Source organism: Hypanus sabinus, chromosome 7 (genome assembly GCF_030144855.1).
Source record: "Hypanus sabinus isolate sHypSab1 chromosome 7, sHypSab1.hap1, whole genome shotgun sequence".
NCBI classification, from domain to species: domain Eukaryota; kingdom Metazoa; phylum Chordata; class Chondrichthyes; order Myliobatiformes; family Dasyatidae; genus Hypanus; species Hypanus sabinus.
This window is the reverse complement of record NC_082712.1, coordinates 104,154,717-104,177,353: the sequence shown is the minus strand read 5'-3', so window position 1 is coordinate 104,177,353 and position 22,637 is coordinate 104,154,717. Positions and strand designations below refer to the sequence as shown.

The 22,637-nt window shown below is 43.0% G+C and overlaps 1 protein-coding gene and 1 long non-coding RNA gene across 4 annotated transcripts in view; one reads left to right on the top strand and one right to left on the bottom strand.

Annotated features, from left to right (window-relative positions):
* LOC132397075 (ceramide-1-phosphate transfer protein-like) overlaps nucleotides 1-5,837 on the top strand; it is a 31,329-nt gene extending 25,492 nt beyond the window's left edge. For both annotated transcript variants that reach the window (XM_059975335.1, XM_059975336.1), the window contains 2 exons: nucleotides 3,469-3,638; nucleotides 4,843-5,837. In XM_059975335.1, coding sequence (XP_059831318.1) covers nucleotides 3,469-3,638; nucleotides 4,843-5,368 — 696 coding nt within the window. In that variant the 3' untranslated portion in view covers nucleotides 5,369-5,837. The remainder of the gene's footprint in view (nucleotides 1-3,468; nucleotides 3,639-4,842) is intronic.
* Nucleotides 1-22,637, bottom strand: part of LOC132397076 (uncharacterized) — a 58,555-nt gene that overhangs the window by 24,210 nt on the left and 11,708 nt on the right. Inside the window, exon 3 of one of the 2 annotated variants that reach the window (XR_009513262.1) lies at nucleotides 13,331-13,417. The exons of the other annotated variant lie outside the window; for it this stretch is intronic. This is a non-coding gene — a long non-coding RNA (uncharacterized LOC132397076). The remainder of the gene's footprint in view (nucleotides 1-13,330; nucleotides 13,418-22,637) is intronic. 2 annotated transcript variants of the gene reach the window in all.

The window sequence follows — 22,637 nt, the reverse complement described above, 5'->3', positions numbered from 1 at the left end:
AATGCCTCTCATCATCTTACACACCTCTACCGGTTCACCTCTCATCCTCCGTCGCTCCAAGGATAAAAGGCCGAGTTCACTCAACCTATTCTCATTAGGCATTCTCCCCAATCCAGGCAACATCCTTGTAGGTCTCCTCTGCACCTTTTCTATGTCTTCCACATCCTTCCTGTAGCGAGGCAACAAAAACTGAGCACAGAACTCCAAGTGGGGTCTGACCACTGTCCTATATAGCTGCAACATTACCTCTCGGCTCCTAAATTCAGTTCCACGATTGATGAAGGCCAATACACCATACGCCTTCTTAACCACGGAGTCAATCTGCGCAGCTGCTTTGAGCGTCCTATGGACTCAGACCCCAAGAACCCCCCGATCCTCCACACTGCCAAGAGTCTTACCATTAATACTATATGCTGCCATCATACTTGACTGACCAAAATTAATCACTTCACACTTATCTGGGTTGAATTCCTTCTGCCACTTCCCAGCCTTGTTTTGCATCCTATCTGTGTCCCGCTGTAACCTCTGACAGCCCTCCACACTACCCACAACACCTCCAACCTTTGTATCATCAGCAAACTTACTAACTCATCCCTCCACTTCCTCATCCAGCTCATTTATAAAAATCACAAAGAGTAAGGGTCCCAAAACAGATCCCTTAAGGCACCCCACTGGTCACCTATCTCCATGCAGAATATGACCCATTCACAACCACTCTTTGCCTTCCGTGGGCAAGCCAGTTCTGGATCCACAAAGCAATGTCCCCTTGGATCCAATGCTTCCTTACTTTCTCAATAAGCCTTGCATGGGGTACCTTATCAAATGCCTTGCTGAAATCCATATACACTACATCTACTGCTCTTCCTTCATTGATGTGTTTAGTTCAATCCTCAGAAAATTCAATCAGGCTCATAAAGCATGACCTGCCCTTGACGAAGCCATGCTGACTATTCCTAATCATATTACACCTCTCCAAATGTTCATAAATCCTGCCTCTCGGGATCTTCTCCATCAACTTACCAACCACTCACTGGTCTATAATTTCCCGGACTATCTCTACTCCCTTTCTTCAATAAAGGAACAACATCCGCAACACTCCAATCCTCCGGAACTTCTCCCATACCCATTGCTGATGCAAAGATCATCGCCAGAGACTCAGAAATCTCCTCCCTCACCTCTCACAGTAGCCTGGGGTACATCTCATCCGGTCCCGGAGACTTATCTAACTTGATGCTTTCCAGAAGCTCCAGCACATCCTCTTTCTTAATATCTACATGCTCAAGCTTTTCAGTCTACTGCAAGTCATCACTACAATTACCAAGATCTTTTTCCATAGTGAATACTGAAGTAAAGTATTCATTAAGTACCTCTGCTATTTCCTCCAGTTCCATACACACTTTCCCACTGTCACACTAGACAGGTCCTATTTTTTCACGTCTTATCCTCTTGCTCTTCACATACTTGTAGAATGCCTTGGGGTTTTCCTTAATCCTGCCCGATAAGGCCTTCTAATGGCTCCTTCTGGTTCTCCTGATTTCCTTCTTAAGCTCCTTCCTAGTAGCCTTATAATCTTCTAGATCTCTAACATTACCTGGCTCTCTGAACCTTTCGTAATCTTTTCTTTATTTCATGACTAGATTTATTACAGCCTTTGTACACCATGGTTCCTGTACCCTACCATAACTTCCCCATCTCATTGGAACATACCTATGCAGAACCTCACACAAATATCCCTGGAGTATTTGCTAGATTTCTTCCGTACTTTTCTCTGAGAACATCTGTTTCCAATTTAAGCTTCTAATTTCCTGCCTAATAGCTCATAATTCCCCTTACTCCAATTAAATGCTTTTCTAACTTGTCTGTTCCCATCTCTCTTGCAATGCTATTGTAAAGGAGATAGAATTATGATCACTATCTCAAAAATGCTCTCCCACTGAGAGATCTGACACCTGACCAGGTTCATTTCCCAATACCAAATCAAGTACAGCCTCTCCTCTTGTAGGCTTATCTACATATTGTGTCAAGAAACCTTCCTGAACACACCTAACAAACTCCACCCCATCTAAACCTCTTGTTCCAGGGAGATGCCAATTGATATTTGGGAAATTATAATCTCCCATCACAACAACTCTGTTATTATAACCATATAACAATCACAGCACAGAAACAGGCCATCTCGGCCCTCCTAGTCCGTGCCGAACCCTTAATCTCACCTAGTCCCACCTACCCGCACTCAGCCCATAACCCTCCACTCCTTTCCTGTCCATATACCTATCCAATTTTACCTTAAATGACACAACTGAACTGGCCTCTATTACTTCTACAGGAAGCTCATTCCACACAGCTATCACTCTTTGAGTAAAGAAATACCCCCTCGTGTTTCCCTTAAACTTCTGCCCCCTAACTCTCAAATCATGTCCTCTAGTTTGAATCACCCCTACTCTCAATGGAAACAGCCTATTCACGTCAACTCTATCTATCCCTCTCAAAATTTTAAATACCTCGATCAAATCCCCCCTCAACCTTCTACGCTCCAATGAATAGAGACCTAACTTGTTCAACCATTATTACACCTTTCCAGGATCTGTTTCCCTAACTGCTCCTCAATATCCCTGTTAATACTGGGTGGCCTTTAAAAAACACCCAGTAAAGTTCCTAGCCCTTCCTGTTCCTAGCCTCCACCCACAGAGACTCCATAAACAATCCCTCCATGGCGACCACCTTTTCTGCAGCCGTGACACTATCTCTAATCAACAGAGCCACGCCCCCACCTCTTTTGCCTCCCTCCCTGTCCTTTCTGAAACATCTAAAACCCAGTACTTGAAGTAACCAATCCTGTCCCTGAGTCGTCCAAGTCTCTGTAATGGCTACCACATCATAGTTCCAAGCACTAATCCACACTCTAAGCTCATCTGCTTTGTTCACAATACTCATTGCGGTAAAATAAATATTTTTGAGGTCATGAGCATGACAAAACAATCTGTTCTGATGACCAATTGAGAGAGGTCATAGACCGGACACATTGAGTGAGTTCATGGTCCAGATGCATCAATTTATTGTGGCAATCAATGGGAAGAGGTCATCGATCAGACACGTCAACCTGTCCCGATGTCTTCCCTCAACCGGACATCGTCCAGACACATCAATCTGTGTCAAAGACCAATTGAGTGAGTTAGTGGACCAGGCACATTGATCTGTCCAGATGTCCAGCTGAGAGAGGACATGGACCAGACAGATTGATCTGTCTCAGTGACCAACTGAGTGACGTGATGGACCAGACACATTGATCCATCTCAAAGACAGTAATGCACATGCAACTTATTTCCATCTCACTCAAAAAAAATGTACTGGAGCTATATGAAAGAAAATAGAGTGTGATAGAATTGGCACATTGTTTTCAGAATTTCCGTCCAAAAGAAATGGCTCAATTTTAATAATTTTCTCCTGCCTTCTCATACCTGCGAATAGCTCATTGCTGCTTCAGCAACCATGAATCCTATGGACAGAATTTCTGGACAACAATGTAACAACAACAATTTCCAGATCCCCAAACTATTGGCTGCCTTCCAGGCATCTGTGACCAAAGATGAAGATATTTCATTGGAAAGTTATCTTGAAGGATGGACAGAACTACAAAAGTAAGTGAGCAAGCAAAAGCATGGACCAAATCATCTTCATTTGATAGATAGAGTTAGATGGAAATAGTTAGACTAGATAAGGAAGGAGTACAAGGAGTCAGGAAAGGAACAGAGCAAGGAATAAGTGGCCTGGTTTTACACGATAGGACATCCATACATGGCAGGCAACAAAAAACGTACTTCAGTCAAGCAACTTCGTTCCATCTGCCACAACAGGCAAGAATTCCCAGTAACGCCCATCTTAATTCTACTTCCCATTCTGACATGTCAGTCCATGGCCTCCTCTCTTGCCAAAATAAAGCCACTCTGAGGTAGGGGAGAAACAACACCTCATATTCTGTCTAGGGGTAGCCTCCCTAAGAGTTCTAGAAACATAGAAAAACCACATCACAATACAGGCCCTTCAGCCCACAATTCTGTGTCGAACATGCTGCAGAAGGTTGTAAATCTAGTCAGCTCCATCTTGGGCACTAGCCTACTAAGTAACCAGGACATCTTTAGGGAGCGGTATCTCAGAAAGGCAGCATACATTATTAAGGACGTTCGTCACCCAGGGCATGCTGTTTTCTTACTGTTACCATCAGGTGGGAGGTACAGAAGCCTGAAGGCACACACTCAGCAATTCAGGAACAGTTTCTTCCCCTCTGCCATCCGATTCCTAAATGGGCATTGAAGCTTTGGACACTACCTCACTTTTTAAAAAATATACAGTATTTCTGTTTTTTGCACATTTTAAAAAGTCTATTCAATACATGTAATTGATTTACTTGTTTATTTATTATTAGGTTTTATTTTATTTATTATTTTTTCTCTCTCTGCTAGATTATGTATTGCATTGAACTGCTGCTGCTAATTTCACGTCACATGCCGGTGATCATATACCTGATTCTGATGTACTTACTTTAGAAATTACCTACGGTTACTCATAGCCCTCTATTTTTCTGGTACAACAATGTAGAGAAAATTTTATTCTCAATCTCACCCTGGTTGCATGCCCTGCCAATGTTTAACCCAGTGATTAAAGCTATACATTTGGTAATATTTTAGCAGCTTGCTAGCCAGAATGTCAAAATGGATGTTTTTCTACACTGGGTTCTATTGAAGGTCTACAGCCAGACAGATATTTCAGAGACACAGCTCCTGATTTTGCTGAGAGGTAGCCAGGTCTTTGTTTCGGTAACTGACTCTGGACTTGTCTTTTCAGAATTATCAATGCACTTGGCACTGTTTTTGGATTTATATCAGAGGAAGTGAACAGTAAGATGGAGATAATCATCCGTCATCGAAAGGGTGTACATGGGAAGGAATATGCCACTATAATGTCCATGATTGATTATGAACTGAGAAGTAAGTTGGTGAACAACAGTAGCCTTCACAGTGATGGCCTGGTGTCTGGCTGTCACACTTTACTGCGTCTCCATCGAGCACTGCAATGGCTCCAGCTTTTTCTTGATAAGTTAAGATATGATTCTCAGAGTAATTCAATATCCGATATGTGTGCTGATGCCTACCAGAGGACCCTTGCCAAACATCACAGCTGGTTGATACAAAAGGCTGCTGGTTTTGCCTTCCTTGCCCTACCATCCAGAGCAAAATTCCTCCACATGTTATGTATGCAAGACAACAAGGACACCAGGGTGAAATTATGGAAATCTGTCAATGCGATTGAGAGAGTTTATAATATTACACAACACATGTATGCACAACATGGAATGCTGGAATTGCCCTAGTCCCAAAGCACTTCATCAAATCGGATGTGTGCTAATGAGAAGGGGACTTATTATAGATAAGGGGGGATTAAACAAATGTATTTCAGTAGATCGCCTTAAACCAGCCCATCAAGATTTGGAGGATTCCACTACCAAGTCCCTGCTGTCACAACTTGACATGTCAACTCACCTCTGGATGAGCCAGAGGAATCTGCTGTTCCTCCACTCATGGAACATTGTCTGAGCAGTCTGAGCTCCAGAAAGGCTCACAATACCAGTTTAAATGAATTCTGGTTGGGGGGCCTGTGTAGGGTAATGTAATAGGTAGAAATGAGACATAATTCACAACTACTGACCTCAAGTTGGGGTTCATTTTAAGAGGCTGGTCTGACATGATGATGTAATGACATGGAAATTTTTTTAACCGCGCTTTATGTTCTGTGCTTGGAGGACAATAAAAGAGTAGTCACGGCTTTCTTTAAACTTAAAATGCCTCTGCCATTTTATTTTTCAAAAATATACACCTACATCAACTGATGGAGTTACCGAGGGTCAGAGGTCCCAGATGAGGAATGCACCCTATTACATTCCCTCGACCTGGCTTTGTAGACATAATACTCATAGTTCAGGAAAATCTCATAAGTGGCTTATTAAAATATAATATAAAAATAAATATTAGGTTATTTAATCCCAGCATGCTTACCATTAAGTTTTCTGTAGGCTTTTACCTTGTTCAAGAATTGCCACAATTTTTTTCCGAGAGTCACTGTTATGGCTAAATTTATTTATAAATATTTCAAACAGATTCTGGAGTAAATTTAGTGAAATTAAAGGAAGCTTCACTTCTTTCTGTTCCCATGCAGCTCTATTGTTTATAATATTTCCTTTCATCATCGTTAATACTCTCAGACCAATTCATCACCATGAATCTGAGTCAGGTTTATTATCACTGATTTACATGTTGTCAAATTTGTTGCTGTGCAGCAGCAGTACAAAGCATGGATGCTGCACTCTTGACACACCGCCTCTTCTACATGTCCTCAGTGGTTGCAAGGGTTGTGGCTCAGTCTACAACCCTATGCAGTCTATTGCCGTCCTCAACACAAGGCTGTGATACAGTCAGTCAGAATACTCCCTATTATACCTCTATAGAAATTTTCAAGAGTCTGTGTGACATACCAAATCTCCTCAGACTCCTCATGAAGTAAGGCTGCTGGTTTGCCTTCTTTGTCATTGCATCACGTCAGACATAGAACCATAGAACATTACAGCACAGTACAGGCCCTTCAGCCCTCCATGTTGTGCCGACCCATATAATCCTTTTAAAAAAAAGTACTAAACCCACACTACCCCCATAACCCTCCGTTTTTCTTTCATCCATGTCCCTGTCCAAGAGGCTCTTAAATACTCTTAATGTTTTAGCCTCCACCACCATCCCTGGCAAGTCATTCCAGGCACTCACAACCCTCTGTGTAAAAAAACTTACCCCTGATGTCTCCCCTAAACTTCCCTCCCTTAATTTTGTGCATAAGCCCTCTGGTGTTTGCTATTGGTGCCCTGGGAAACAGGTACTGACTATCCACCCTATCTATGCCTCTCATAATCTTGTAGACTTCTATCAAGTCCCCTCTCATTCTTCTATGCTCCAAAGATAAAAGTCCCAGCTTTGCTAACCTTGCTTCATATGACTTGTTCTCCAAACCAGGCAACATCCTAGTAAATCTCCTCTGCACCCTATAGTTTCCACATCCTTCCTATAATGAAGTGACCAGAATTGAACACAATACCCTAAGCGTGATCTCAGCAGAGATTTGTAGTTGCAACAAGACCTCTATGCATCACCTCACATTTGTCCGGATTGAACTCCATCTGCCATTTTTCTGCCCAACTCTGCAGCCTGTCTATATCCTCTTGTAACCTTTAACAACCTTCAGCTCCATCCACAACTCCTTCAATCATCGTGTCATCCACAAACTTACTCACCCATCCTTCCGCCTCTACATCCAGGTCATTTATAAAAATCACAAATAGCAGAGGTTCCAGGACAGATCCCTGCGGCACTCCACTAGTCACTGATCTCCAGGCAGAATATTTTACTTCCACAACTACCCTCTGCTTTCTTCTTTTAAGCCATTTTTTTTATCCAAACAGCCAGAGTTCCACTTATCCCATGCCTCATGACTTTCTGGATGAGTCTCTCATCAGGGACCTTGTCAAATGCTTTGCTAATGTAGACCTCATATAGTTAAAATGATAATTTTACCAAAATTTTTATATTTATTTCAGAATATTCCTGTTTTTTTGACTAAGAAGTTTTTTGATCGGATTGACTCTATTATTCTATCTTTTATTTCGGATAATAAAAGACCAAGGATCAGTAAAAATCATTTACAAAAGTTGAAAAAGGACGGAGGTCTCGCTTTGCCTAATCTAAGGATGTATTATTGGGCTGTTAATTTGCGATATATGTCCTTTTGGTTATATTGGGGTGATAGGAATGACCGGCCAATCTGGGTAAACCTGGAACTGAGAGCTGTGAAACTGTTTTATTTAACTTCGTTATTAGGAGTTGCTTTACCTATACAATTAGCTAAAGTTGCTAATTTAAATTTATATCCTGTGGTTAAGCACTCTTTACAAATTTGGCTCCAGTTCCACAATTTTTTTAAACTTAAAAAATTTAAAATTTGTAGTATAATTTATCATAATTACTTTTTTAAACCTTCCTGGAGTGATACAATTTTTTTACTTTGGAAAAATAAAGGTATTAAGTCTTTTTTGGATTTATTTAAAGAAGGCAGATTGATGTCTTTTGAACAATTAGTCCATAAATATTCTCTTTCATATTCACACTTTTTACAATATCTTGAAGTTAGACATTTTTTACAAAAATATTTAAGTAATTTTCCTTATATATTGGAGGCTGACTTGTTAGATACTATTATGAATATGAACCCCTTGATGAAAGGTTCTATTGGAAGAATTTATAATTTATTATTACAATGAGATAAGCATCCTTTACTTAAGATTAAACAGGATTGGGAGAAAGAACTTAATTTGACTTTTATATGGAAGGATTTCATGCGGATCCTGAAGTTGGTTAACTCTTCCTCGGTCTGTGCTAGTCATTCACTGATTCAATTTAAAATTGTACATCGTTACCACTGGACAAAAGAGAGACTTCCTAAAACATTTCCCAAAGTTGACAAGTATTGTGATAGATGTAAAACTGAGATAGCCACACTGACACATATGTTCTGGTCATGTTCTATATTAAAACCATTCTGGAAGTCAGTCTTTTCAACAATTTCTAAAGCACTTAGAATCAATTTACAACCTAATAAATTGACTGTGCTTTTTGGAATAATTCCTCAAAATATTCACGGTATTTCTCTGTCTGACCAACATGTTATTGTGCTTGTTACATTGATAGCTAGGAGGGCCATCTTGTTGAAATGGAAGGATATATCAGCTCCTCCTTTGTCACAATGGTTCTCTCAAGTGATGCTGTGTCTCACTTTGGAGAAAATTAGAAGTCCAACCTTTGAACCTTTATTTGATTTTGAGAAGAGATGGGGTCATTTGCTCGTTACTATCATTTCAGTTAACTGATAGATTTCCTCCACAATCTAAATGTAAATTTTTTTTGATATATTTTTCTTTCTTGTTGGCGGTTTGATGTTTATTTTTAGAAGCTTTCTGTATGGTGCATGGCTCCAGGGTTGTGCCCTCAATGGGTTATTTTTTTTTTCTCTCACTTTTCTTGCTTAGTAGGGTTTTTTTTTTACTCACAAAATTTTCAATCTTTAAGATAATTTTTTTTTCTATTAGTTTTTTTTATACATTTTACAGATTAAAAAACCCCAAATCACAATGAGGAACATTAATACAGTACAAATAATAATAATAATAATAAAAGATTTGAAAAGAAAAATCCATGTAGACCACATCCACTGCCCTACCCTCATCAATTTCTTTTGTTACCTCTTCAAAAAACTCGATCAGGCTTATGAGGCACGATCTTCCCTTCACAAAGCCATATTGACTATCCATGAGTTGACTGTACTTCTCCAAATGCTCATAGATCCTATCCTTAAGAATCCTTTCCAGTAGTTTGCATACCACCGACGTAAGACTCACTGGTCTATAGTTCCCAGGTTTCCCCCTATTACCTTTTTTAAACAAGAAAACTACATTTGCCATTCTCCAGTCCTCTGGCACTTCCCCTGCAGCCAAAGAGGATTCAAAGATCATAGCTAATGCTCCTGCAATCTCTTCTCTCAATTCCCACAACAACCTGGGGTATATCATATCTGGCCCTGGGGATTTATCAATCTTAATTTTTTTAAGAAGATCCAGCACTTCTTCTTCCTTATTCTCCACATTGTCCAGCACACAAGCCCACTCTACTTCAACCTCAACCTGATCAAGATCCTTTTCACTTGTGAATACTGAAGCAAAGTATTCATTTAGGACCTCCCCAATCTCCTCCGCTTCCAGGCACATGTTGCCCTCTTTATCCTTTAGCAGTCCCACCTTCGTTCTCATCATCCTCATAGACATAAGATATATAACATAGCAACAAAATTAGGCCTATTGGCCTTTTGAGTCCACTTCGCCATCCAGTCATGGCTGATTTATTATCCCTCTCAACCCCATTCTCCTGACTTCTCCCCGTAACATTTGACACCCTTACTAATCAAGAACCTATCAATCTCTGCTATAAATATATTCGTATATCCTGCAATATCAAGGGCTCTTACTTAGTTAAGCAGCCTCATGTCTGGCACCTTGTCAAAGGCCTTCTGAAAATCGAAGGAAATAACATCCACTGACTCTCCTTTAACTATCCTGCCAGTTATTTCCTTAAAGAATTCCAACAGATTTGTCAGACAAGATTTCTCCTTAAGGAAACCACTCTGACTTTAGCTTATTTTATTACTGCCTCCAAGTACCCTGCGACCTCTTGCTTAATAATGGACTCCAACATCTTCCCAATCACTGAAGTCAAGCTAATTAGCCAATAATTTCCTTTCTTTTGCATCACTCTCTCCTTAAAAAGTGGAGTGACATTGCGATTTTGCCTCAGTCATAGAACATGACAGCACAGAAAAGGGCCATTCAGCCCATCTAGAATGTGTCAACTAATTAATCTGCCTGGTCCCATTGACCTGCACAATGACCATAATCTTCCATACCCTTCCCTATCCAAACTTCTCTTAAATTTTGGAATACTGTAGACCCTGCATCCACTACTCTGGCAGCTTATTCCACACCTCACCACACTCTGAGTTAAGAAGTTCCCTCCCATGTTCTCCTTAAACATTTAACCTTTCACCCTTAACCCCTGATCTGACACAACCTCAATGGGAAAAGCCTGCATTTACCATATCTATACTCCTCATAACTTTGTACACTTCTATCAAATCTCCACTCATTCTGCTCCAATCTAGGGAATAAAGTTCTATTGTATTTAACTTTTTCCTATAACACAGGTCCTCAAGTCCTGGCAACATCCTTGTAAATTTTTGCTGCACTTTTTCCAATCTTATTGACATCATTCCTGTAGGTAGGTGACCAAAACTGCTCCCAATACTCCAAATTAGGCCTCACCAAGGTCTTACACAACTTCAACATAACATCCCAACTTCTGTATTGAATAATTTGATTTATGAAGGCCAATATGCGAAAAGCTTTCTTTACAACCCTATCAACCTGTAACATCACTTTCAAGGTGTTATGGATCTGTATTCCAAGATCTCTCTGTTCTACCACACTCCTCAGTGTAAGATTGGTCCTCCCAAAATGCAACATCTCACACTTGCTGCATTCCATCTGCCATTTTCCAGCTATTCTGATCCTACTGCAAGCTCTGATAGTCCGTCTCGCTGCCCACTACACCTTGTTGTCATCTGCAAATTAGCTGATCCAGTTTACCACATTTTTTACCAGATCATTGATATAAATGACAGACAACAACAGACCCACCACCAGTCCCTGTGGCACTCCACTAGTCCAGTCTTGTATCTCTTTCACCAATCAACTTTCCAGCTCCTTACCTCACCCTCCCCTCCACCACTTTCTTACTCTGACTGCTCAGCTGTTTTCTCCAGGGTCTCAGTCCGAAACGTCAACGGAGCTCTTTCTCATAGGTGTTCCTCCATCATTTTGTGTGTATTGCTTGGATTTGCAACATCTGCAAATTTTCTCTTGTTAAAGATCTCCCATCTCTTTTGGCTCCATGAATACAGATGACCATCAGAGATGACTCTGATGTCCAGAGGAACAATTTTGACCCTTGCTATCCTTTTGTTCTTAATATATCTGTCGAAGCCCTGAGGATTCTCCTTCACTTGTCTGCTAGAGCAACCTTGTGCCTTCACTTAGCCCTCTTAATTTCCTTCTTAAGTGTTCTCTTAGATTTCTAAATCTCCTCAAGTAACTTAATTTGCTTCTCCCTGCCTATACCTTCTATGTACCTCCTCCTTTTTCTTTACCAGCGCCTTAATATCTCTAAAAAACTAAGGTTCTATAAACCTGTTATCCTTGCCTTTTATTCTGACAGGAACATGCAATCTCTGTTCTTTCAAAATTTCATTTTTGAAGGCCTCCACTTGCCAAGAAAACAGCCTGTCCCAATCCACACTTGCTAAATCTGCTCTGATACCATCAAAATTGACCTGTATCCAATTTAGAATCTCAACCCGAGAACAAGACCTATCCTTTTTCATAACTGTCTCAAAACTAATAGCACTATCATCACAAAATGCAAAGTGGTCCCCTACACAAACTTCTGATACCTGCCCTGTCTCATTCCCTAATACGAGATCTAGTATCACACTCTCTCTGGGACTTCTATGTACTGATAAAGGAAACTCCTGGACATATTTATCCCATCGAGACCTTTTACAGTATGGTAGTCCCAGTCAATATGTGGAAAGTTAAAGTCACCTACCTTATGTTTTTTGCAGAAGTCTGCAATCTCTCTACAAATTTGTTCCTCTGCATCTTGCAGACTGTTGGGTAGTCTGTTATATAATCCCATTAACCTTTCTTATTCCTCAGTTCCACCATAAATCCTCAGTAGGTGAGCTCTCCAGTCTCTCCTGAGAACTGCCGTGATATCTTCCTGACCAGTAATGCCTTTATTCCTTTCTGCTCTAACACAAATGGAACAATGAAACCCTGAACTACTTGTCCTACTCTTCCTGCAACCAATGACAGTCAAATTCCACATGCTAATCCATGCCCAACACCCATCCATCTTACCTATAATACTCTTTACATTGAAATATACACAGCTCAAAGCATTATCCCACCATGCTCAACCTTTCGATTCCTGGCTTTGTTTGTAGCTTATCAACATCTTTCCCCACAACCACTCCACTATCAACACGTACAAACAAGCTGGATGAACTCAGCAGTTTGGGCAGCATCCGTTGAAACAAGCAGTCAACACTTCGGGCCAAGACCCTTTGTCAGGACTCCACTATATGTGCTAGTGCTCTGGTTCTCATTCCCCTGCAACTCCTCATTAAATCTCCTCATTCAGCACTAGTAAACCTTACCGCAGAGATATTAGTTCAGGTGCAAACTGTACAGGTCCCATCTTCCCTGGAAGAGAGCACAATGATCCACAAATCTGAAGACCTCCTTCCAGTACCATCTCCTTAGTCACATGTAAAACTGTATAATCTTCGTATTTGTAGCCTCAGTAGCAGCTGTAATGGGTAGCAATCCTGAGATCGGGGCCCTGGAGGTCTGTCCTTCAACTTAGCACTTATCTTCCCGATCTCACTTTGCAGGACCCCATCCACCTTCCTACCCGTTATTAACACTGACATGGACCAGACCTCTGGCTGCTCATCCTCCCACTTAAGAATGCTTTGGACTCTGTAACACCTCAGTCTCCTGAATGATCCAGTTCTGGCTCCGGTTCATTACCATAGTCCAACAGAAGCTGCAGCTGGATGAACTCCTTACCTGTGTATTGTCAGGGACACTGGATGCTTTCATATATTGCACAGGAGGAGCATTCCACTATTCTGCTTGGCATCCCCACTGCTCTAGCTGTGCAATAAGAAAGAAAAATTAAACAATAAAATCTGCCCACCGTCTCTTGGATACAATAGGGTCTTTTAAGAGCCTCTTGTATAGGTACATGGAGCTTAGAAAAATAGAGGGCTATGGGTAACCCTAGGTAATTTCTAAAGTAAGGTCATGTTCAGCACAGCATTGTGGGCTGAAGGGCCTGTATCGTGCTGTAGGTTTTCTATGCTTCTATGACTCTATTCCTGTCTTTGTATGTAGGTTTAACTTTCCCCATTACCACTCCACTATCTGCCCTGGCGCTCTCTTTTCCAAGCCCCTACAACTCGAGTTTAAACCCTGGAGAAACACTGCTAACCTTCAAGGATGCAAGGATGTTGGTCTCAGATGTAAGGATGCAAGGATGTTGGCTCAGATGTAAGGATGCAAGGATGTTGGCTCAGGTGTAAACTGTCTCAAACATACAGGTCCCACCTTCCCTGGAGGAGTTCCAAAAAACTGAATGCCTCCTTCCTGCACCATTCCTTAGTCACGTTAAACTACCTACTTCTGGCCTCACTAGCATGTGGCACAGTAGCAGTCCTGAGATCACCAACCTGGAGGTCCTGTTCTTAGCACCTAACTCCCTGAACTCACTTTCCAGGACCTTGTCACCTTTCCTGCCCACGTCATTGGTAGCAACACAGACCAGGGACTGGCTGCTCACCCTCCTCCTTAAGAATGGTATGGTCTCAACATGAGACATCTCTGATCCTGGCACCTGGGAGGCAACACACCATCCAGGAGTCTCATTCTTGTCCACAGAATCCCCTGTCACTACTGCTTGCTTCTTCTCCCATTCCATTCAGACCCAGACTCAGTGCATTCCTCTGCTTGGTTCCCCAAACGTGTATCCAAAATCATAAACTTGTTATGGAGGGGAATAGCCACAGGGCCACCCTGCACTGATTGCCTGTTCACTTTCCCTCTGCTGCACCCTGCAATTTAGGAGTAACTGCCTTGCCGCAACTCTGGGAATAATGGTGCATAGTTCCCTGAAGGTGGAATCTCATGTGGATAGGGTGGTGAAGAAAGCTTTTGGTATGTTGGCCTCTATAAATCAGAGTATTGAGTAGAGGAGTTGGGAAGTCATGTTAAAATTGTACAAGGCATTGGTAAGCCGAATTTGGAGTACTGTGTACAGTTCTGGTCACCGAATTAAAGAAAAGATGTCAACAAAATAGAGAGAGTACAGAGAAGATTTACTAGAATGTTACCTGGGTTTCAGCACCCAAGTTACAGGGAACGGTTGAACAAGTTAGGTCTTTATTCTTTGGGGCGTAGAAGGTTGAGGAAGGACTTGATAGAGGAATTTAAAATTATGAGGGGGATAGATAGAATTGACATGGATAGGCTTTTTCCATTGAGAGTAGTGGAGATTCAAATAAGAGGAGATGATTTGAGAGTTAGGGGGCAAAAGTTTAAGGGTAACATGAGGGGAAATTTCTTTACTCAGAGAGTGGTAGCTGTGTGGAATGAGCTTCCAGTAGAAGTGGTAGAGGTAGGTTCAGTATTGTCATTTAAAGTAAAATTGGATAGGTATATGGACAGGAAAGGAATGGAGGGTTATGGGCTGAGTGCGGGCCAGCAGGACTAGGTGAGAGTAAGCGCTCAGCACGGACTAGAAGGGCGGAGATGGCCTGTTTCCGTGCTGTAATTGTTATATGGTTATAACTCTTGTCAATCAACTCCCATCAGTTCTGAACAATCTGAAGGAATGGTGCTCTGGCTCCCAAACGTGGTCTGAACCAGAATCATGATTATTATCATCAGCATGAGTCATGAAATTTTTTATCTTAGCAGCAGCAGGACATATTAATATAGAAATGAGAAATAAATAAATAAATTACACTAAGTATATATAGCAACACACACAAAATGCTGGAGGAACTCAGTAGGCCAGCCCTGCCAAAGGGTTTCAGCCTGAAACGTCAATTGTACTTTTTTCATAGATGCTGCCCGGCCTGCTGAGTTCCTCCAGCATTTTGTGTGTGGTACTTGGATTTCCAGCATCTGCAGGCTTTCTCTTGTCACTAAGTATATGTACATTGCATATTAAATAGTGCAAAAATAGAAAGAACATAGATTATAAAATGGTCAGTGTCCATTCCCAGTGCTACACTTATGATGTAGTAAAGGAGGAAAAAGAAACTTTGCCCTAGCCTCCAACTCTTCATGCTGAAGCCTCTTGAGCCAAAGCCTCAGTCTTCCACTGTAATCCTGGCCACTCCATAATAGCTACTCTGCTTAACCCAAACTTCATTTTATTGGCCCTTACCAATGACTTATTTATCTGATCAATTTGCAACTAACAATTCACAGTTGTGCCTCCTTTAGGCTCCTGCTGCCTGAAAATGAGCAGAAAGTCCCTAACAGGCACCACTTTTCAAATTGCTGGTACAATTTCTGCCTTTGGAACCAAGAGTGCAGCTGTGAGAGGCTGAAGCTGCTCTTGGACACTTCCTCCAGGTACACAGTGGGGCCTAGAGTCTTGTAAATGTATTTGCCTGCAACCCACTGTCTTTCAACATATAGACTCTGATAATCCTACCATTGACCCACAGCAATCAATATACAGCAACTGTTTGTTTATTGGTCTCCCCTCTCCCTGTGGAAAGGGTGACACTTGTTAGTCCCTTGTTAGTGAGAGAGAGCGAGCCTGTAGCATGTCGAATTGTTGGGTGAACAATATTTTTTGTTGGATAGCAGATCATGATCTCTCTTTAGGGAATTTGCTATTGTTTGTTTGGTGGGTGGCAGACACTGATGCTTCCTGCCGAAATGTGAGGGGGGAGGAGCAGGAGAGGGGCTTTGGGGTTCCAGCGTTTTTTCTGCATTCATTCTTTAGGGTTCTCTTCTGTTTCGTGGATGTCTGTGAAGAGTAAGAATTTTGGGTTGTATATACTGTATACATTCTCCGATAGTAAATGGACCATTGAGCCACTGAACTTACCAACTCTTCATATTACTAGTATCAACACTTTTGTGAGAGGATGCAAACTAAAGTACTCACAAAAACCCCACACAATTAGAGAGAAAAATCCACAGCGTGGGTGTGGCTGCATCATTTGCTGCACTGCAACATCGCATTAATCATAGTGAAAGTGTGAAAGCCCAGACATTTGTCAACATAGCATTTGTAAAGAGCATCTCTCAAGAGTGAGCTGAGGCTACAGTCGAGAGATGAGAAGGGCTAGAAGCTAGAGTGGTGAACAGGAAAAAGTTGTTTCGGTCTTGGATGGTGGTGATGGAGAAGTTGTAGAGGATGTTGTTGGCTATAAAGAACTATACTATACAAATCAATGAACAACAAGAGCAGTGGAAACAGACAAAATAAAATTATTTGTTCTTGCCATGTGGTTGCAAGAATGGAGGTGGACATTTTGTTAAACCGTCCTTGCAGCCACTATTTTGTGAACTGCTTGGTGAATTGATTCTTGCTCTGAAATAACTTAAGCAGAGCAACTGAACATGGACACAATGAGGTTTCTACTGTTATGATCCCAGCCCCCTCCTTTGTGAGAATCGCAAGAGCACCCGTCGAAAGGGGGGGGGGGGGTCAGTAGACCCAGTCGGAGAGAGAGAGAGAAACGTGCCAAATTGCACGTCCCACCCGGGATGCAGAATAAGACGACAGCGACTATTGTCTCGTGGAGACCATGTGAAAAGCCCTCGGGCAAGGTGGGCTGGTTGAGAGAGAGATTGCATCATAACAACCTGATTGACACCTGCGACCCCGTGAGGAAGTATAAAGGAGAGTCTCGGGGGACAGCCCCCTCAGACGCACCAAGAAGACAAGAGAGAGTGATCCCGCAGCAGCGGGAAGCCATTCTGAAGGAAGTCACGTGCATTAGGTTCCGGGATTGGAATTTGTGGCTAGAATCATGGAAAACCGCTTTTAACTAACATCGGGGAGAGGAAACCAACGCTCCCCCGATTTCACGGAAGATTCATCAAGACTCGGCAAGTTCTTTCTCTTCTCCCCCAATCTCTCTCTCTCGGTCGCCCCACGTAAAACCCAGCGATTTTCAAAGGGCTGAGGCCAGCAGACTTTCTGAGTGACTTTTATATTTCCAATGGACAATCTATTAACCCCTAGACACCAGCAGAGCTCACTTCTTAATGATGATTATTACTATACCCGCGCTTTAGATTGAGTGTTGACGATGTGCATTATCTGAATGTATGTATTAACCCTACTTTTGTGTCCCTTTATAAATAAAACGTTTGAAAATAGTGACATCAGACTTCAACGGACCTCTCTATCTTTGCTGGTAAGTGATCCAGTTACGGGATTCGTAACAGTTGGGGTTCTCATCTCGGGATTTGACACCTAATTGGGAGGCCAGTGAATCGGGCTTGTAAATCAAAAACTTGAATCTGGTTACGCGGGTAGCCAGACAGGAAACCAGCAAAGATGGACGTGGGTGAATTTATGGAAAACCCGACGGCGGCCACAAAATCAGACTTGTTAAATTTAGCGAAGGGGTTGAACTTCACAGAAGTGAGGTCGTCCATGAAAAAGCGGGAGGTACGAAGGGCCATAACTCAGTATTACATTGGGAAGAAGGTGTTTGAAGCTGAGGTATTGGGAGATATCCCTGAAGAGGTACCATCAAGTGGGACAGTTCAGTTAGAGGTGGAGAAATTGAAGTTGGAACGTGAAATTGTTAAAGGAGCTGGAAGCGGCTGAGAGAGAGAGAGAGAGAGAGAGAGAAAGGGTTGAGAGAGAGAGGGGGGGGGGAAAGGCAAAGGCAGCATGAAATTCACCTAAAGAAGCTAGAAGCAGAAGAGAAAGAGAAAGAACTGGCCGAAAAAGAGGGAATGGGCCGAGAAAGAGAAACAGAGGCAAAATGACTGGGAAATTGAGAAGATGAAGAACGAGCGAAAAGATCAAGGGTTAGACCTAGCGGAGCGGTTTAATGTTAGTAGGGAGTTGAGATTGGTGCCCCCCGTTCGAGGAGGCAGATGTCGATAGTTATTTCTTGCTTTTTGAAAAGGTGGCAGTAAATCAGAAGTGGCCAAAAGAGCAGTGGGTGGCGTTGTTACAAAGTGTGTTAAAGGGGAAGGCCCAACGAGCATATGCGGCCTTGTCCCTGGAGGAGGGAGGAGTGGAGAATTATGATGAGGTAAAAAAGGTCATTCTCCGGACTTACGAATTGGTACCTGAGGCCTATAGACAAAAGTTTAGAAATTTAAGGAAAGGGTGGAATCAAACGTATACCGAGCTAGCCCATGAGAAGGGGGTGCTCTTGGACCGTTGGTGCACCGCGGAAAGAGTGGGCGAGGATTATGGGCGTCTCAGGGAGTTGTTTTTGATTAAGGAATTTAAAAGTTGTGTTCCGGAGGAGATCCGGATGTATTTGAATGAGAAGCCGGATAAGTCCATGTCAGAATTTGCTAGGTTTGCAGACGAATATGCCCTAACCCACAAGACAAAGACTCCCTCGAATAAAGGTCCCCAGAGAGACCGTGGGATCGATCGAGAAAGTCCGACGAGTGAGGCAGAGGTCCCACCGGGAGCTAGCGGTAAGGTTGAGGGGGAAAAGCAAGACGGCCAGAGGGCTCCGGGTTTGACCTGTTTTAATTGTGGAAAGGAGGGGCACATTGCATCTCGATGCTTTGCTCCGAGGAAGGAGATAGGAAGAGGGAAAGCCACAGTCCCTATCAGGTGTGCCGTGGTAATCAGCAAATCGACCAGAGAGCCGAGGGTAGACAGAGTACGAGAAGGCTCTGAGAGTTGTCTGTCACACGGAACCATGTCTGTGATGGAGGGAGACACACCAGTTCCCGTACGAATCTGGAGGGATACGGGCGCTGAACTATCCCTGGTTAGCCGTAAGGTACTAGAATTTGGTCGGGAAACGGGCATGGTAAAGGTGGAAGGAATAAATAAACGGATAGAAATGGTGCCCTTATATAAGGTCATTCTGGATTGTGAGCTGGTGTATGGGCCAGTTGAAATAGGGGTGCCCTCAGAATTCCCGAGAGCTGACGTGGACATCCTGCTGGGAAATGACTTAGCAGGGGGTAAGGTTTGGTCAGCCATGCTGACGACCTGCCGACCGGAGAGTGTGGTGGCCCCGTCCCTAGCGCCCAAGGACCGTCTCGCCGGCGCGGTCACTCACAGCCTGTCGAGAGAGAGAGCTGTGAACGAGAGCAGTTTAAATCTGGCCAGTTTTGATTTGGCCGAGACGTCTTTGCTGACCCTGTGCCATGAGGGTTTAGAGGGTGGTAAGACGAAGAGTAGTAAAGTGAAAGAGGGTAAGGGAAAGGAGATAGATCTGCCCTTAGTGAAGAGAAAGGTCCTAAAGGTAGGAAATAAAGATGAGAAACAGATAAAGCTGTTAAAAGGTCCAGAGTTGGACATGGATGATCTGTCTGGTTTGGCAGAGTTGTTTGAAGAACTTGAGAGTTCTAAAGGTGTTCCCGATAACGAGAGGAGGGCAGTCCTAGATGGAAAGGATACCCTTGCCTCGAAGGAGTCTGCTGAAAAGGCCGAGGAGGTTGTTTCAGCTCGCAGGGTTGCGCCTTCCCTGGGTGGGAGCTGCCCAGAGAGTAACTGGGAGGATCGGGGGAAGTTAGAATTTGAAAAAGGTACGGGTGTTGAAAGCCTGGAAGAGGCCAATGTCCCGTTTGAGTGTGTCCGAGATGGGGATGCACGAGGTGCTGAACCTGGTAACGGAGCTCAGAAGAAGTCTGAGATGTCTGATCCAGTGGAACGGGGCAGCCGTCCTTATGGGTCAGATGGACTCGGTTCAGTGGGAAAAGGGTTAACCTTGGTAACCGGGGAAAGTGTGAGTTCCCCGGCATCTGTACTCGAAGGTGAGTTCAAAGTTAATGCCGAATTTAAAAATGGGGGGGCTCGCCGAAAAAGAGGCGACGGTTAATGGGGATGCCATTGTTAGACAGCCAAGCAGGTTGAACGGGTTTGCGCCAAAGCCTGTGAATAATAAAGACAGCCCTTTGGAGACCTGCTGGTTAAGTTAAATGACTGAAACGATTAGTATTCGCGTAAACTTTTGTAAATGCACCTAAGCTAAGGTCACACCTCCTTAGTTTTGTTGCGAAAAGAAAAATTAAATAAGTGGTTATTGAATTGAAGTCTGATGTACGGTTCGCAATGTTAAGATATTAAAGAAAGGGACACTGTAATTGTTAACTATTTAGATACTGACTTGAATGTATAACGGTAGTATTTTGTGAAAAGAAAAACTTGTGTATTGTGTTAGATTCAAAACTCCTGTAAGACTGGACCACTCCGTTTTAACCGCTGGTAAAAACATTTTTTAAGGGGGGAGGTGTTATGATCCCACCCCCTTCCTTTGTGAGAATCGCAAGAGCACCCGTCGAAAGGGGGGGGGGGGTCAGTAGACCCAGTCGGAGAGAGAGAGAGAAACGTGCCAAATTGCACGTCCCACCCGGGATGCAGAATAAGACGACAGCGACTATTGTCTCGTGGAGACCATGTGAAAAGCCCTCGGGCAAGGTGGGCTGGTTGAGAGAGAGATTGCATCATAACAACCTAATTGACACCTGCGACCCCGTGAGGAAGTATAGAGGAGAGTCTCAGGGGGACAGCCCCTTCAGACACACCAAGAAGACAAGAGAGAGTGATCCCGCAGCAGCGGGAAGCCATTCTGAAGGAAGTCACGTGCATTAGGTTCCGGGATTGGAATTTGTGGCTAGAATCATGGAAAACCGCTTTTAACTAACATCGGGGAGAGGAAACCAACGCTCCCCCGATTTCACGGAAGATTCATCAAGACTCGGCAAGTTCTTTCTCTTCTCCCCCAATCTCTCTCTCTCGGTCGCCCCACGTAAAACCCAGCGATTTTCAAAGGGCTGAGGCCAGCAGACTTTCTGAGTGACTTTTATATTTCCAATGGACAATCTATTAACCCCTAGACACCAGCAGAGCTCACTTCTTAATGATGATTATTACTATACCCGCGCTTTAGATTGAGTGTTGACGATGTGCATTATCTGAATGTATGTATTAACCCTACTTTTGTGTCCCTTTATAAATAAAACGTTTGAAAATAGTGACATCAGACTTCAACAGACCTCTCTATCTTTGCTGGTGAGTTATCCAGTTGCGGGATTCATAACACTACTGAGACCACTTTCAGATAAGAAACTTTATTATGGAAAGTGCAGGCTGACAGAAGGCACAGCCTATTACCCGGTTGTCTGGTCTGGTTCCAGTGTTTGGCTGTCCTGTTTAGACTGCTTTGAACCAGTCTTAATTGGAAAGAAATCACCCAAGGCTCTCGGCTAAAAAGAAAGGCCATAAAGCAATACTCTGTGTAGCCTCGGGCCACGTCCAATGAAGCCAACACAGGTCAGTCAGATGACCTTGAGCCAATTAAATTGAAACATCATAGATTGATAAGGAAAAGAATAAGAATGGAGAATATTGGGAGCACAAACAACAACAAATATGGAGACCAATCATCGCTGAAGTGGATGACCCTACGTCAGAACGTCAGAATGCCTGGCCAGCATAGACTCTTTTTCCTGGGCATCACCTTGCTAATCTTTGACCACTCATGCAGAGTCAAGGAGACCTGGTGGGTGTACACACAGGTACTTAGTTTGTAAATTTGCATGCTTTTAACTGTGACAATAAAGGCGCTTGTCAGTAAATAGAGACTCTCTCTGTGCCTAACTGGTCATTAATATTGAATGCTAAGACTTGTAACATTGGTAATATGCCTCTTCAGGCTGCAGGGGAAATGCCTGGGGTAGTGGGCATGGGAGGGCAACAGCAGACAGCAGTTCTACTCATTGCACCCTAAAATTAAACTCCTTCCTCCCTGCACTGGTGAGTGATCAGGCTAGCTGGGCAGAGTACAGGGTTCCAGGCTGCACGACCATAGATCCTTCAAAGTTGCAGTAAAAGTAGTCAGGGTGGTTAAGAAGGTGTATGCTGCATTGGTCTTCATTAGCCATGGGATTGAGTTCAAGAATCATGAAGCAAAGTTGCAGCTCTATAAACCCTGGTTTGACTACACTTGGCTTACTGCGTTCAGTTCTGATCACCTGTTAGAGGAAGGATGTGGAAGCTTTCGAGAAGGTGCAGAGATTTGCCAGGATGCCTCAGAGCATGGCTTATGAGGAAAGGTTGAGCAAGTTAGGATTTTCCTTGTAGCAAAGGAATATGAGAGATGAGTTGATAGAGTTGTTTAATATGAGAGGC